The 15,112-nt window shown below is 41.2% G+C and overlaps 2 protein-coding genes across 5 annotated transcripts in view; one reads left to right on the forward strand and one right to left on the reverse strand.

Moving 5' to 3' along the window:
• Window positions 1-1,976: 1,976 nt before the first annotated feature.
• On the reverse strand, window positions 1,977-7,956 carry LOC107562639 (recQ-mediated genome instability protein 1-like). Its single transcript, XM_016247313.1, has 4 exons — window positions 7,776-7,956; window positions 5,198-6,284; window positions 4,682-5,092; window positions 1,977-2,369 (listed from the first exon to the last, which is right to left on the reverse strand). The coding sequence occupies exons 2-4, from the start codon at window positions 6,257-6,259 to the stop codon at window positions 1,977-1,979; spliced, it is 1,866 nt and encodes a 621-aa protein (XP_016102799.1). The 5' UTR covers window positions 6,260-6,284; window positions 7,776-7,956.
• Window positions 7,957-8,084: 128 nt separating this feature from the next.
• The window catches only part of LOC107562659 (heterogeneous nuclear ribonucleoprotein K-like), an 8,495-nt gene continuing 1,467 nt past the window's right edge, over window positions 8,085-15,112 (forward strand). The window contains exons 1-12 of one of the 4 annotated variants that reach the window (XM_016247338.1): window positions 8,085-8,159; window positions 9,022-9,125; window positions 10,577-10,674; window positions 10,749-10,805; window positions 11,400-11,443; window positions 12,204-12,276; window positions 12,607-12,669; window positions 12,928-13,041; window positions 13,115-13,243; window positions 13,325-13,641; window positions 13,810-13,863; window positions 13,984-14,026. In XM_016247338.1, coding sequence (XP_016102824.1) covers window positions 9,074-9,125; window positions 10,577-10,674; window positions 10,749-10,805; window positions 11,400-11,443; window positions 12,204-12,276; window positions 12,607-12,669; window positions 12,928-13,041; window positions 13,115-13,243; window positions 13,325-13,641; window positions 13,810-13,863; window positions 13,984-14,026 — 1,044 coding nt within the window. In that variant the 5' untranslated portion in view covers window positions 8,085-8,159; window positions 9,022-9,073. Of the gene's footprint in view, window positions 8,160-8,183; window positions 8,265-9,021; window positions 9,126-10,576; window positions 10,675-10,748; window positions 10,806-11,399; window positions 11,444-12,203; window positions 12,277-12,606; window positions 12,670-12,927; window positions 13,042-13,114; window positions 13,244-13,324; window positions 13,642-13,809; window positions 13,864-13,983; window positions 14,031-15,112 lie in introns of those variants that run through there. The other 3 variants (XM_016247340.1, XM_016247342.1, XM_016247341.1) reach the window with 3 other exon arrangements.

Here is a 15,112-nt window from a genome sequence, read left to right on the forward strand (position 1 = left end):
GTAATGTCTTATATAGACAGGTGTGTGGCTTTGCTAATCAAGTCCAATCAGTATAATCACACACAGCTGGACTCAAATGAAGGTGTGGAACCATCTCAAGGATGATCAGAAGAAATGGACAGCACCTGAGTTAAATATATGAGTGTCACAGCAAAGGGTCTGAATACTTAGGACCATGTGATATTTCAGTTTTTCTTTTTTAATAAATCTGCAAAAATGTCAACAATTCTGTGTTTTTCTGTCAATATGGGGTACTGTGTGTACATTAATGAGGAAACAAAATTAACTTAAATTATTTTAGCAAATGGCTGCAATATAACAAAGAGTGAAAAATTTAAGGGGGTCTGAATACTTTCCGTACCCACTGTATATGTGTGTGTGTGTATGTGTGTGTGTGTGTGTGTGTTTATGAGGACACAAATTTGTATAATAACATGGGTATGACATAGGTATTACAAGGAGAAGGTGATTTAGGAGGACATTTTCAGTGTCCCCGTAATTCAAAATGCTTATAATTCAGGATGAGTTTTTTTGAAAATCTAAAAATGCAGAAAGTTTCCTGTGAGGGGTAGGTTTAGGGGTAGGGTTGGTGTAGGGCAATAGAATATACGGTTTGTACAGTATAAAAACCATTACGCCTATGGAGAGTCCCCATAAACCATAAAAACAAACCTGTGTGTGTGTGTGTGTGTGTGAAATAGAATTTCGGAGTATCTTCTTTTGTTTTTCGCAGAAAAGAGAAAGTCATACAGGTTTGGAATGACATGAGCATGAGTAAATGATTTTTGGGATTAAACGTCAACAAGTCCAAACTTTCCTTTTCTAATTTAAACTGCACTGGCAGAAAATCTCTCATGTACATTTGGCCCTCTAGATGTTCCAAAAGTGGTAAACTGGAACAATTCACTGGAGCAGCTTGTTTTCTTTCATTGCACAAAAAAAAAAAATGGAAAAGAAAGGCAGCATTTGGCCACAGGCCAGCAGACACTCAGTGCTAAATGTCTCAGTGTTTTTGCATTCAGGGGATCCCCCCGTCTGTCTCTATTTTTCCCTTTTCCTCCCTCGCTCTCTTGTCCTCTCTTCCTCCCTCGAGGGTCTTCTGCTGTGGTATTGCTTAAAATAGGCCTGGCTGGAGGCTGATCTTTGGGTCAATAATTATCCACGTCTCAAGCCGCAGTCATAAAACTACAGCCTGGAAAAATCACATCTTACCAAACAAACAAACCTACATTTCAGTATTAAATATTAGATGACCTCTGCTCTGAATAAAACAATAACACGTTTCCTTAGTAGGCCATAGTAGATTGTTTTAGTTCATTCTTTCCATTCAGTTGCTTCACCAAAGAAATGCATCAAGCTGACAATTAGTTTCGATGGATTAAATGTATTTTAATAAAGAACAGTGTTGGTATTGTTAACTAAAACTTTGTAACTTAAACTAATATTAAAAATATGTTTTCAGTAACCGAAATGAGGCTGGAAAAAACTTTTTTAGAATTAGAAATGTTGCCTTGGCATCTAACTGAAAAAATAAAAAATTTACAATAATCTTTTAACTCAATTAATTCATTAACTGATCTATGGTGAGTAGTAAAAACTCTAAATCATTTCTAATAAATGCAATATTTTTTTAAAGGTAGAAATATAAAAAAAAATTCCCATTCCGCTGGCCTAAATTCAAACAAATGCACTTCTAGTGTGATTTAAACAGCAACTAATTTCAAAATACTACTAAACCTAATTAAAGTCAATCAAACTGACATAGTGATTCATATTATGTTTTAAAACATTTGTGTAAAACAGTCAACAGCAGATATAACCGAGTAATAATACAGTGTACTCATAAAATGACTTCGGCACAATAATTCCAAGTACAATAAAACCCGGATAAATCATAGAAATCAAACAATTACGCACGCACGCAATTGACTGAATGACACAACATGCATCATCTTCTGTGGCCTCTTCTTTATAACTTACATCTCTGTGATATTCTCCATCTCTGCCTCGGACTGCAGCATGGGAAAAGCCATAATGCTGCGCTCCGCATCCACGCACGAGATCCGCACGCCAGTGCACGTGCAGAGCTCCGGACAAGCGGCACCGGGCCTCCAGAGCGCGAGCAGCATCAGAACCCAACAGGACCCCCAGCCCGCCATGCCGAAGCCCCCCGACAGCAGGCTCATCCCCGGGTCCCCGCCTCCAGATTTAAGACCCCTGGAATCCAACCCGTGGAGAGAGCGCAGAACACGCGCGTCTGGAGCGTCGCAGAACGGCTCGTAACGCACCGCCGACCTTGTCTCGCGCGTCTGTCTGCGTGAAGCGTCCGTGCTCCTCTTCTTGTCTCCGTATGCCTCGCTCTGCCTAGACTGAATGACCGAGACGCTGGCGTTAAATGACGCGTCCGGTGAGCTTTTCCGTGACCCCAAAGCGCACGTTAAGAACGCGCGTTTTATGGCAAATCGCACGCTTTTGACGGGTCAGTGTGCAATCAGACGCCCGCCCAGGCGTATATGAATACTTTAGCTTGCCATAGATAAGGACGGAATTAAGACGCGCTCCTGAGAGACGCGAGTGCTGGAGTGAGAGAGCGCGGGCGCTGGATGATGCGCAGCGCATCTGAGGGGAGGAGACGAGAAGAGGAGATCATTCAGACACTTCACTCATTATTGACAGCGTGTAGCATCCTTACACCGATCAGGATTTAAGAGCTTAAGGCGAATGCATTGCGCATATAGAAGTCAATGCATGTTTCTTCTCCTTTCAGGCATGTTGCGCAGATTATGGTAATGATGACAGTCGCTAATTAGCGCAGAGCTTGACAGATGTAGCTCACACACAGCAGTTGGGTTTCGTTCGTGAATGATTCATTTGTGCATGAATCTTTAAATGAACGAATTGTTCTCGAATTGACTCATTCTCGACTCTCTCTCAGTCTGATTCACATCAAGGAAATTAATAGAAAGGGGGTGGAGAATTATGAAGAAAAAAAACAACAACAACGACCAAACAATTAAAATGACGCAAGAGTGTTAATGGAAATCATTATGGATTTTTATTTAGGCTACTAACTGTATTATTGTTATTATTAATATCTTGATCTGATTGGCTGTATGCAGTTTTAAATGCTCCAGATCTTTAAAGTCTGATTGAAATAAATAAATAAATACATGAATTTATTCATTTATTAATTCTTCTTAAAGGGATAGTTCACCCCAAAATGGATATGCTGTCATCAGTTACTCGTCCTCGTTGTTTCAAACAGTTGCCGGTAGCCATTGACTTCCATATAAGTATGAAACAAACAAACTCTGTGGAAGTCAATGGCTACCGGCAACTGTTTGGTTTCACACATTCTTCAAAATATCTTCTTTTGTTTTCAGCAGAAGGTTAGGCTAAAAAAAATTTTTTTGGGGGTGACATATCCATTTCACTGTCGGCGAGCAGAAAATAGTTGATTTGTAGACGTCAAATTTTAATAAAGGATCTTGAGATTTGTTTTGGTCACACGGCAAGTAATTTCTGATGAATCGAATGATGAGTTGCTGGTAGCACAAAAGGCCACTCACTTGTCAACACCTGGGGTGAGTGAACGACTCGTCCTGAACCGATTCGAGTCGATAAAACGAGTCGCTGCTTAGCAGCTTTCTCAACCCGTTACCGGGTCACGCAATGAGCAATACCCGGGAATAGAAATCAGTGTTGTATTAGATGAGCGTGGGAGTGGGGGTCTCTGAAGGGGCAATTTATGGTGCACTCAGTTAATGACACTCAGGTGTTTTTAGGCCAGGACCACAAAGATCAAGCTATAGCATCTCTATGATTAAGGCCAAGTCTACTGTATGCTTTAGTTGAACTGATGGAGTGTGATATTACATGAGACAAGGGTTACTTCATTATGAAAGCCCTCAGACACAGACACACACAAACACACACACACAGAGACACAGACACACACAAACACACACACACACACAGAGACACAGACACAGAGACACACACACAGACACACACACACAGAGACACAGACACAGAGACACACACACAGACACACACACACAGAGACACAGACACAGAGACACACACACAGACACACACACACAGAGACACAGACACAGAGACACACACACAGACACACACACACAGAGACACAGACACAGAGACACACACACAGACACACACACACAGAGACACAGACACAGAGACACACACACAGACACACACACACAGAGACACAGACACACACAGACACGCACAGACGTCTTTATATATATATATAAAGATGTCCAACTGCACCCTGTTTCCACTATACTCGGTAAAGTACTACTTCATATTATACAGATTACTTGAGGAGAGGTATTATTTCTCTAAGAAAAAAACATGTTAAAATTTAACTTATAAAGCGGAGAGTTCCGGTTCTTGATTCTGATTGGTCGAGCTGCTTTCGAAGCTGTTGTAAATTACTCTACAAACACACACCTTTGTTTACGTCTGTCTGTTGCTCGGCAGCCACTTTGTCCTAACACAACTGTTTCTGAGGAACTACATTGTTTGGTGGAAGAATACAGTTTATATTAATATCAGTACACTTTATTTGCTCTGTTTTATTCTGTGCAACCGTACTACGTATATGAAATAACCGTTTTATAAAAGCAATAAGCCCCGTGAAGCCGTGGTTTACAGTGAGCTGAATCCCGCTGTCCACCTCACCGCGTCTCGCCGGGTCTTTCCGCAGCACTCGAGCCTCTGCTGCCGTGTAGCCGATGAGTTTGGTGAGCATGGCGTCGGACAGATCCACATCCAAGTACCCGGTTCCGTCAGAGATGGTGGCCCCGAGTTGCCACACGCCCCTACTACTGCGCAAATTTCCTACTAGCGTCACGATGAAAGCTTGTAGTCGTAAAACCTGAACTTTGGCGGGCGGCCAGTGGCCAGCCTGTAGCATGCAGAGGTACGGTGGTGTAGGCGCATCTCGTTCGCAACCAGAAGATCCAGCTGTTTGTGTAGAGGAACTTGTAACAGATGTGTGAGGAACTTCATTTAAGGTTCTGCTTTGGTTGGTGTTGCTAAGCAGATTTCTAGAGCGAAACGTCTGCCTTGGTTCTGCAGTTTTGTGTCGGTTGGGGAAGTTTGCATCAGGTTCCTCTACGTTTGCAACAGGAACTTAATTTAAGCTTCTGCTGTTAAGCATAGTTACGGAGCGAAAACTTAGAAGGCTTGGTTCTTCGGTATTGGGCTGGATTACATCAGGGTGCTTGATTTCAGAGTGTTCCCGCCTGCTTGGCATGACTTCTGAATCTATCGGGTTGTCCAGCATCACACTGTCCAGCTCCTCTAAAGGGATGTCATCAAAGTCCTCGTCCACCACATTTTGTGGAACATCATCAAAATAATCTGGAATACCTCTGAAGTCGTCATCTGGAATTTCATCCATATCCCAGTCGTCTTCTCTGGAAACGGGCGTCGCTTGAGGACGGGGTTGCGACTGATATGGTCTGAAGGAAGTTTCTGAAGCCATGCTGTTGTAGCCGCTGTCAGCTACCTGATGATCTACTGGAGCCCCTACGCTGGCCAGGAGCTCCTGGTCATCCGGTTCCTCGCCTTGTGGATGGTTCTCCTCAGGCAAACCGAGTGTCCCGCAAAGCACTCTGCTCTGAGAGTAAATCTCCAAGAGCTGTTCCACCTCCCCACCCAACACCTTCACGTTCTCCGCTTTCAAGAGCAACACCCCGAGACAGACGCCGATTGGACCGACTAGCTGTAGCTTCGTCCCGGGTGGCAGGTTGGTGCTTAAAGCCGGGATAGGCCGGTATTCCATACCCTCCAGACTCTGCACTCCATCCATGAGCTGCAACATCAACATACGTGTGGGCTTGGCCTCCCACGGCCGCTGCGTTTCCAGCGTAACCGCCGAGACTTGATCATTGGAGCAGTTGGTGCCCCGAATACGCTGCAGCTGAGTGTAGGCAGGCTGGTTGACGTCTAGCAGGGAGTCCATCTGAAGACAGTAACAGCTGTTTAGTTCTGTTTTCTGTGCCTCGGATATTCTTTTGGGGAGCACCGGGTGGGACAGATCTCGCAGGTCAGACACTAGCCATTGTTCCAGGATGCGCTGATTGAGCAGCGACTGAGGCACGGATGCGCTAACCGCTTCCTCCTTTATCCAGTTCACGCAAGCGTCCAGCCAAGTGTGAGGGACCTGGATGTGCCATTGAGAACGCAGCCATGCCTGGGTAACCTGAACTTCACCCACTGACATCCTCTCACTGTCCCGAACACTAGAGCTTCATAAACACAGACAGAGGCAAATGCGTATTAAAGATTTAAGAATTAAGTAAAGACTTTTTAAACTAATTACATTTTTTTAACTTTCAAATCTAAGGCTACAGCATCCAATTATTAAGTTGGTAAATTATATATATATATATATATATATATATATACAGATTACATTTGTATCAGTTTTCTCTCCTGATGTAGTTCAAGTGCTTTCTTTCAAAAAAAATGTGGAGTGAAAAATGTAAGGGGGTCTGAATACTTTCCGTACCCACTGTACATATAAGCACTGCTATTCAAAAGTTTGGGATCAGTACGATTTTTTTATATGTTTTAAATAAGTCTCATGCTTATCGTGGCTGCATTTATTTGTACATTTATACATGATCCTTCAGAAATCATTCTAATATGCTGATTTATTATCAATATTGCAAAGACAAACAACAAAACTGTTCCCAATATTGATAATAAATCAGCATATTATACTGATTTCTGAAGGATCATGTTACTCTGAAGACTGCAGTAATGATGCTGAGAATTCAGCTTTGCATAGCAGGAATAAATTACATTTTAAAGTATATTGAAATAGAAAACCATTATTTTAAATGGTAATATTATTAAGAGACTTCTAAACACATTACAAATCTTAGTGATCCCAAACTTTTGAACGGCAGTGTGTATATATATATATATATAACTGTTAATCATAAAAACCTAATTTATGCAAAAGCATTATTACAGAACGTTAGCTATTACCCAGCTTGCACAGGTACATCTCTAAGAGCTCTTCAACATCTGCTGTGTAAAAACATCTGATAAACGTCAGTTCGAAAAAGCAGATTTACACACATTCTGAAACAACCAAACAATCTTCAAGACATATTGCAGATGTAAATGCAGACAATAAATAGATGTGATGTATCATGTGCTCTCACTCAGGTTAGTGAGCTACCCGAAACACAAACTATTACAAACAAATCATTCTTAAAACGTAACATGCTGTGCCATATAACAGTTATATCTATTAACGCTGAAACATTGTCACATCCCATTATGCAATGCTACTTATTAACTTTGTTGCAATATGTATATAATAGTGATCATTAAAAACAATTGTTATACTTTTTCAAAGAAAAGACATACTATACAATTTGCAACTTACTACACTACACTATACTATTTACCAGTATTTGGTAAAATACTCTAAAAAAGTAATTAATTACTAGCTACTACTACTTACATATTTAACAGTGTACTAGTACTAGTACATAAACAGACCAAAGTATTTAAAGGGGGAATCTAACATTAAAAACATACATTTTAATATTAGATGTTACATTTTTGATGTTAAGTACACCATTGCTTTACGTAGCATGTCTAAATTCTGTAGTTTTTAATGCAATTAAATTACAGAAAAATTAAGAGTAATCCCTTACTTTACTTTTTTCATTGGAAAAGTAATTAAATTACAGTAACTAAAACTAATAACTCATCCTTACCAGAAAATCTCTCCGCATGCAGCCTAATGTGAGAAGGCCACTGCGCTCTAATGAGTGTACTGGAGTCATAACCTACACTACAGGGCTTCTCCTGACTACTTTACTGATATTAATACTTCAAAAACATCTCAGATGCCTCGTGCCAAAAAAAGAAGCGCTTTGCGACACATCAAAAGCCGTGCTAGCTAATCCTAAAAAGTGTTCTTAAAAGATTGACGTTTCTTTGGACCAATGATTGTCCGTGACACTTCTGGAGTCCCGGTCCTGCTGCGGTTTGGACCAATCAGAGCGCGTTTCCTTTGTGGAGGGCGGCGCTTTCATTGGTCCGCGCTGATTCTGTGCGCCACTGTCGTAGCTTGCGAAGGGGGAGGACGACAGGAGCAGGTCGGTAGAGGCATTTCCTGACACAAAAACCACCTTATCAGTGTTTCTACGCAATTAACCAGTATATCCCAGTGTCAGACAAGTTCACAATCCTAAATCGTTGAGGTACTTTTCGTGCACACGGTCGCAATTTGCGCTATGTTTTCTTGCTAGAGCCGTTAGCTAGCTTCATCTCTGTTAGCTAGAGGAAGCTAGCAACCAAGTCATTTCCACAGTTGCTAGCCCTCGTCTGGCTTTTATTTTTGTATTTATTGTATTACTATTTTTTTTTTTTTTTTTACCGCGAGCGTAATATAACTTACATGAGTCTAGTTTGGTGCAAAACAAACAAACGTACTTTATGGTAGTTAGCTAGCTCGTTAGCTTGCTGAAAGCGTCCATTGTTAATTAGCCAGTCTGGCAGCAGATCCAGTAACGTTACAGGAAGATGGCGACTAACGAATTAATGTTACCGTAATCAAACACAGCGAGCTTGCTATCTGGCGAACAGTGTGCGCGTTTGGACACTCATATGCGCTGCGCTGTGCTGTCTGGGTAACGCTAGGCAGCGCAATAGAGGCTTGCCTGCCAGTACTTTACCAGCCAGTAAATACATTGAGCTTAATTTTGAATGTTCTTGCAACTACTGTGAGAACAACTACCAGAACATGTAGTTTCAGTTCTTCTTTTGTTTTGTAACTCATGATATAGTCGCTTTAATCCTTCCTCCTCCTGTGTTTTGCCCCAGTCATGCTCAGTAGACAAAGAGCACTGTTCATTATGATAAGATCACTAAAATCATTATACACACAAGGTTGGAACTGGCATCCTGTCAGGTCATATAATGTATTCATTCATGCACTGTTTGCTTTTTTCCCCTTAGATATCCGTTTGGACCGAGAGGGCTGTTCATCTCCGCTTGTTGTAGATAGATCATGGAGCCAGAAAGTGACCCACAGGAGGAGGAGACTTTCAAAGAGAGTAATGGTAAGGTCCAGTGATTTCTATTTCTTTCATTCTTTCTTTCATTCTTTTAATTTTTAATGAAATGAAAATTGAACCAATGTGATGAATGTTATTGTGCATGCTTTTTCCAAAAAAAAAAAATATATATATATGTGTGTGTGTGTGTGTGTATATATGTCCATATGTCCTTGCTCGGTTTTCACTTCCTACTGGATAAAATCCAACTATACTTTTTTTCGTGCAGTATCTTGTTTAACCCTGTAAAGTCTGACATATGAAATAATAGTTGGACATTTTATTTTTTTTGTAATGTATGATTTTTTGGAAAAAAAAAACAGTGATTTTATTCAAATGTGCAATTCGGTGCAGATGCAGGTATATTTATGGCCACAAATTAAGATGAAATTCTGATAGCTTGTAATATAAATCAATGTAGTGCTGGGCGGTATACCGGTTCATACCGAATACCGGTGTTTATTTTGTTTAAAATACCGGTGTATGTCGCTTAAACAACGTTGGGAACGTGACACTGTTTGAAAGGGGTCCCTTTTCACTGTTGCACTGTGGTGAGGGAACAGCTGTATGTGTTACTAAGCGTGAAAGTTCAGAAACTGAAGCTGTAGAACTAATAGAACGTGATGACACAGAAGAACTCATCCACAATATCCACACTGACCGCCACAAATATCCACCGCCCGCTGCCATCAGCTCCCTTTAGCACTAGATTGAGCAACTTTCAGACCCTTTTAGCGGCTCCATAGAATATTCATACTGACAAACCTAGCGACTTTTTTGGATAAACCTTAGCTATGGTTCAGTTGGAAGATTTCGCCAGTGCTGTCCCGCGAACGCGAGGTCTGACTTTCCCGGAGAAGTGTCACCTCTCTCGGCGTCTGTTCTGTGCAGCGAGCGGCAGAGAAGCACCGCAGCCGACTCCTCAATAAATGAGTACAAAACAGCGTTTCCTAGCACCTGTCGCCTACTGATTGTTTGGAATTATAAATATGAGCGTAGTTCGTCTGTTAATATCACATGCACTTTTTTGTTTGTTGTTTTTTTAATCACTCAGACGCAGGCAGTGCGCTGCATGAGACAAAAGAGTAATATAGCCAAAACAACCGCATAGCCGCTCTTTAGTGTAGATGCATGTTGATTTTATCAGACGATGCCGCGATTATAAATGAGAGTGACTCCTGGATAACATGTATTAAAAGGGGTTGTGTTTAGTCACTATATAGTGTTGTATTTTTTGACACTATTCACTCATCATGACAGTAAAATAGGGCATTCTAAGTCAATATACTGCAGTATTTCCTCTCTCAATCAGTAGAAAATATGGTTAACACCCGGTCATGCATGAAATAAATACGGTCATGTACCGTGAAACCGGTATAATTTTGAAAAATACCGTGATATACATTTTTGGTCATACTTCCCAGCACTAAATCAATGTATTATGAATGTTGTTTCAGGTAAGCGTTCTGCTGAGGATACGGAGGAGGAGCAGCCTCATAAGCGATCCCGAAACTCTGACGACATGGTGGAGCTCAGAATTCTGCTACAGAGCAAAGTAAGTCGCTGATTTTCCCGTCACTTTTGAGTTGCTGTACCTCAATCCTATTGCTGACTGGCTCTTCTCTCCAGAATGCCGGCGCAGTGATCGGAAAGGGTGGGAAGAATATTAAAGCCCTGCGCACAGATGTGAGTACTCTTCTGTTTAGTTTGCACATTCTCACTATTTCCATGCAACACAAACTGTGGTAGGTGGAGCTCACATGTCTAGAACTGGGTTATATTTTAAGATATGTATTAAAACCAACAGAACACTTTAAACACATCATCTCAGTCCAAAGAAAAAAATAGATTTTGTGGAACCAAGGCAGTTTGTGTTACAAAAGCAGTGCTTTGTGTCATAAATACCCCACATTCTACTGTTTCTATGATACTGGCTGAAGTAGTATTTGGCCTAGTATATATTCTCATAATCTCTGTTCCTCTCCTGTTCTCCATTCTCCTCCAACATTATGAGAATTGAAAGTCACACTGAAAGTGTTTCCAATTAAAAAATGTATTCCTTTTCCACTCCCTCTCCCCTTTTCCTTGTTTTTATTTTTCTGTTCATTTTTGGCCAATTCCCATATTCCGGATCGACTCGTACCGCCCACCTGCGTTGCCGCCTGACCTCCTGACTCCCTGGTTGGCCACACCCATAATCGCGCCCTTCCTATTGGGCGGCTTACTTGATTGACATCCGTGTGCTTGATTGCTCTGGGTGCTTGGCCCCGCCCCCTGCAGTACAATGCCACTGTGTCAGTCCCAGACAGCAGTGGGCCCGAGCGGTACGTGCCACTCAGATACTCCAACCTCCAAGTCATATCAGCTCTGTTATTGCCAATATCAGAACTGTTTTAACATCCTTAATGTACAAACTACTCCCTTACTGCCATGAAACATGAGTATGATGCTGCCATGACTATCATTATTAACTGTTTTACTGTGTTCAAATGCCTTTTCTGTCATGCAAGGAGGCCCTTTCCCACCCTTTTCCCCTCTCCTACGACAGAAACATTCTCTGAAGTAGCTTTTTGTGTACCTTTGGGAAATGTCCTTCCTCCACAGTTCTCATTTTTAAGGTTTCTTGCTAATACAAGGCTGAATTTATTGAGGGTGAAGGGGCAGTGCAAATTACATTTCTCCCTTTTGTCCGTTGTATTGTTTGACTTTTGAACTTTACTCCACTCCCGGTCTGTTCATCTGTCTCTGCTCTTCTCTGCTGGATCTGGAGCTCCTGCTTCATTCATGTTCATCTCTGCCATTGTCTCTCTCTGCACTTTGTCACCCCTCTATCAGTTTTAATCTCCCTCTGTCACGCTGCATATCTGACCTTCCCTGTATCTTGACATTTCAGCAACAGGAAGGAGCTTCAGTTTGTTTTTCTTTGTTTTCCTGTGTTCTCCACTCCCCATGACTCTCTTTGGGGTCTGTTGTTCCCTCGCCTCACTGTTAAATGCACTAACAAAAGCACTGATGGTTCTGTTTGTGTGTCTAATATCGGTTCTCTTCTCTCCTCTCGCGGAATGCGATTCATTACTTTGACAGAATCCTAAGCGTCAGTGCAGATATTCCCACGGTGGCTGAGATATTGCTGAAGGTCATACCTACTCTGGAAGAGGTGAGATTTTTTTTTTTCTTCCCAAATCATCAAAAATTATTTTTTACAATTGTTTGTTCAGTATTGAAGTTTGACTTTTAAAAATGATTAATTTTATAAAAAAAATGTATATATAAAATGTTTTCAAAAATGTTATTTTCAAAATGTAATTATTATATTCTTCCCAATTGTTTTTTTTTTCAAAATATATTCCACACAGAGAAGTTCTACATGTGCAGTGGTTAAAACAATGCTTTGTATATATAAAATGTTTTCAAAAATGTTATTTTCAAAATGTAATTATTATATTCTTCCCAATTGTTTTTTTTTTTCAAAATATATTCCACACAGAGAAGTTCTACATGTGCAGTGGTTAAAACAATGCTTCCAAAAGACCCCTACCGAAAATTTTCAGTATGAATACATTAACCATTACACTCCTTGTATATAAAATTATCATTTTTAGACCCAATTTTTATTTAAGCTTTTTTTTTTTTTTTTTTTTTATATGACCAGCGTATACATAAAAAAAGAAAAAGTAAATAAAACAACACAACCAATGTATATTTATTTTTCAACAAAAAAAAAAGTGTATCTGTAAATGTGTGCGCGCGCATATATTATTACATTTGAATGACATATTGGATTCTCCTCTCTAATTGGTTGGAGCAGTATCAACATCATCATGATGTGGACTTTGACTGCGAACTGAGGATGCTCATCCATCAGAGTCTAGCTGGGAGCATCATTGGCGTGAAGGGCGCTAAGATTAAGGAACTTCGTGAAGTAAGACATTGATGAGAAATTTAACTATAGAATATGAGTTTCCTGTGCTGATATCTTTTTTTCTTTCTTCCAGAGCACCCAGACCACCATCAAGCTCTTTCAGGAGTGCTGTCCTCAGTCCACTGACCGCGTGGTGCTCGTGGGGGGCAAAGCGGAGCGGGTGGTGCAGTGCATTAAGACCATGATGGAGCTCATTGTGGAGGTCAGATTGAAATAGTTTGCCAGTGCTGTGTGTCCAGGTGTCATTAGACCTGTTTCTCATTAACTCTCTCTGGTTCTCCAGGCTCCCATTAAAGGTCGAGCTCAGCAGTACGACCCTAACTTTTACGATGAGACGTATGACTACGGCGGCTTCAGTGTAATGCATGAAGATCGGGGCCGTCGGCCTATGGGCGGCTTCTCCTCAAGGGGGCGTGGCAGCGGCGGAGGCTTTGATCGAATGCCCCCCAGCGGGGGTCGTGGCGGACACCACATGCAAAACAGGAGAGACTATGATGACATGAGCCCACGCAGGGGCCCCCCTCCTTCCCAGAGAGGGGGAAGAGGAGGGAGTCGTCCTCACCGGAGCATGCCCATGGGACCCCCACACCACAGGAGAGGGTGAGACACTTTGATAGATGTCTACTACATTTAAATATGAATGCTGGAATAGACCACACAACTTCTGCTCAAATTTTCCCCTCTGATTTGCAGTCTAGACGAGTCGATGCTAGTTAATAGATTTGTCTTGACCGTTTATGGATGCTGTATGTCTCTTTATTTTTACAGTGATGATCAGTACTCCTACAGCTCCCAGCGTGGCCACATGGACGAACGGCGGCAGTAAGTTCTTTATCTATAAGCTTTCTCTGGTTATCAGTCATGTTGGCTTGGTGTTGTGGAACAGTATTTGTTTTAGTAGGATGTGATATTGGCTTATTGTCGTATTGCTTTTTCCTCCAGTGGGGAAAGACGAGGGCGCAATGATCGTTATGGAGGCAGCATGGTCAGTATTCAGTCTCTTTGTGATTTTATGATGTTCAGTTTCAAGTCGTGACTCACAAAACTAGATCTTTTAAAAACCACGGGTCACGTTACTTCAAGTCACCATGACATCAAAATAGGCCATACTTATTTTTTGGAATGTTGGAGTGTTCATTATAAATTACTTGTGTTTCACACCTTGTTTATGATAAAGAAAACGCTATCATTTTGTCTGACAGTTTTTATCATAGCATGCATGCACATTAATTGTGTAGCATAGGTCACTAAGTAAGACCCCATATGGCGAAAATCTACTTTTTAGTTAGGATGAGTTTAGCATTTCCTTAAACATTTTCCATTTGCCCACCAATTTATTTAATTTATTTGCCTACTTTCATCACATTATTTAAACAAGAATACGTGTATTTATGCACACATTTATTTATTTGTGTATTTATTGTTTTCGCAGGTTTCGCCCTCCATAAATCACAGTCATTGTGATTACTGGATAAAAAAAAAGATAAATATTTAATAGCTCTATATGCATTTCTGCGCCACGTACTACTATGCATGCCAAGTATTTACATTTATACAATTAAATAACTATTAGTTTTAGGATACAAGTATCTTAAAGAGACGCAAAAAAAAATCATTTTGATAACTGATGCGCCTGAGAGTTGTGTTCCTGAGCCGCAGAGCGCCACCTGGCGTGAGAACCGCTCAGTGAACCCGGCTCGGTTATTATCTGACCGCATTGTCCACCCAATGACTGCTGCGACGCTTTTGTGTCCGTTCAGGCCGCCATACTCTCGTCTGTGTGTGCTCGCAGTTTCTGTTTGCTCGAAGCTGAGGATACCGACAATCCTAAACAGGTGAAAGTTTGTGTGGTTCAGGTTTAAGTGGCACGAGACGAGCTGAAGAGCTCGAAACACGTTCGCCATGCCAGCGACAGCGCGCGCGTTAGTCACTCCTGTGCAGCACTGCGAGCTAAACTAAGTCGAAGCTAGCGACACTCAGCGTATCAAATGATGTGATGATTGCAACCGCAGTATATAGAGTGTTTAAAAAAAAAAAAAAGCCTAAATATGTCGTTTATTCTCTACACAAC

Source organism: Sinocyclocheilus grahami, unplaced genomic scaffold, assembly GCF_001515645.1.
Source record: "Sinocyclocheilus grahami isolate Dianchi unplaced genomic scaffold, SAMN03320097.WGS_v1.1 scaffold831.1, whole genome shotgun sequence".
NCBI lineage: Eukaryota > Metazoa > Chordata > Actinopteri > Cypriniformes > Cyprinidae > Sinocyclocheilus > Sinocyclocheilus grahami.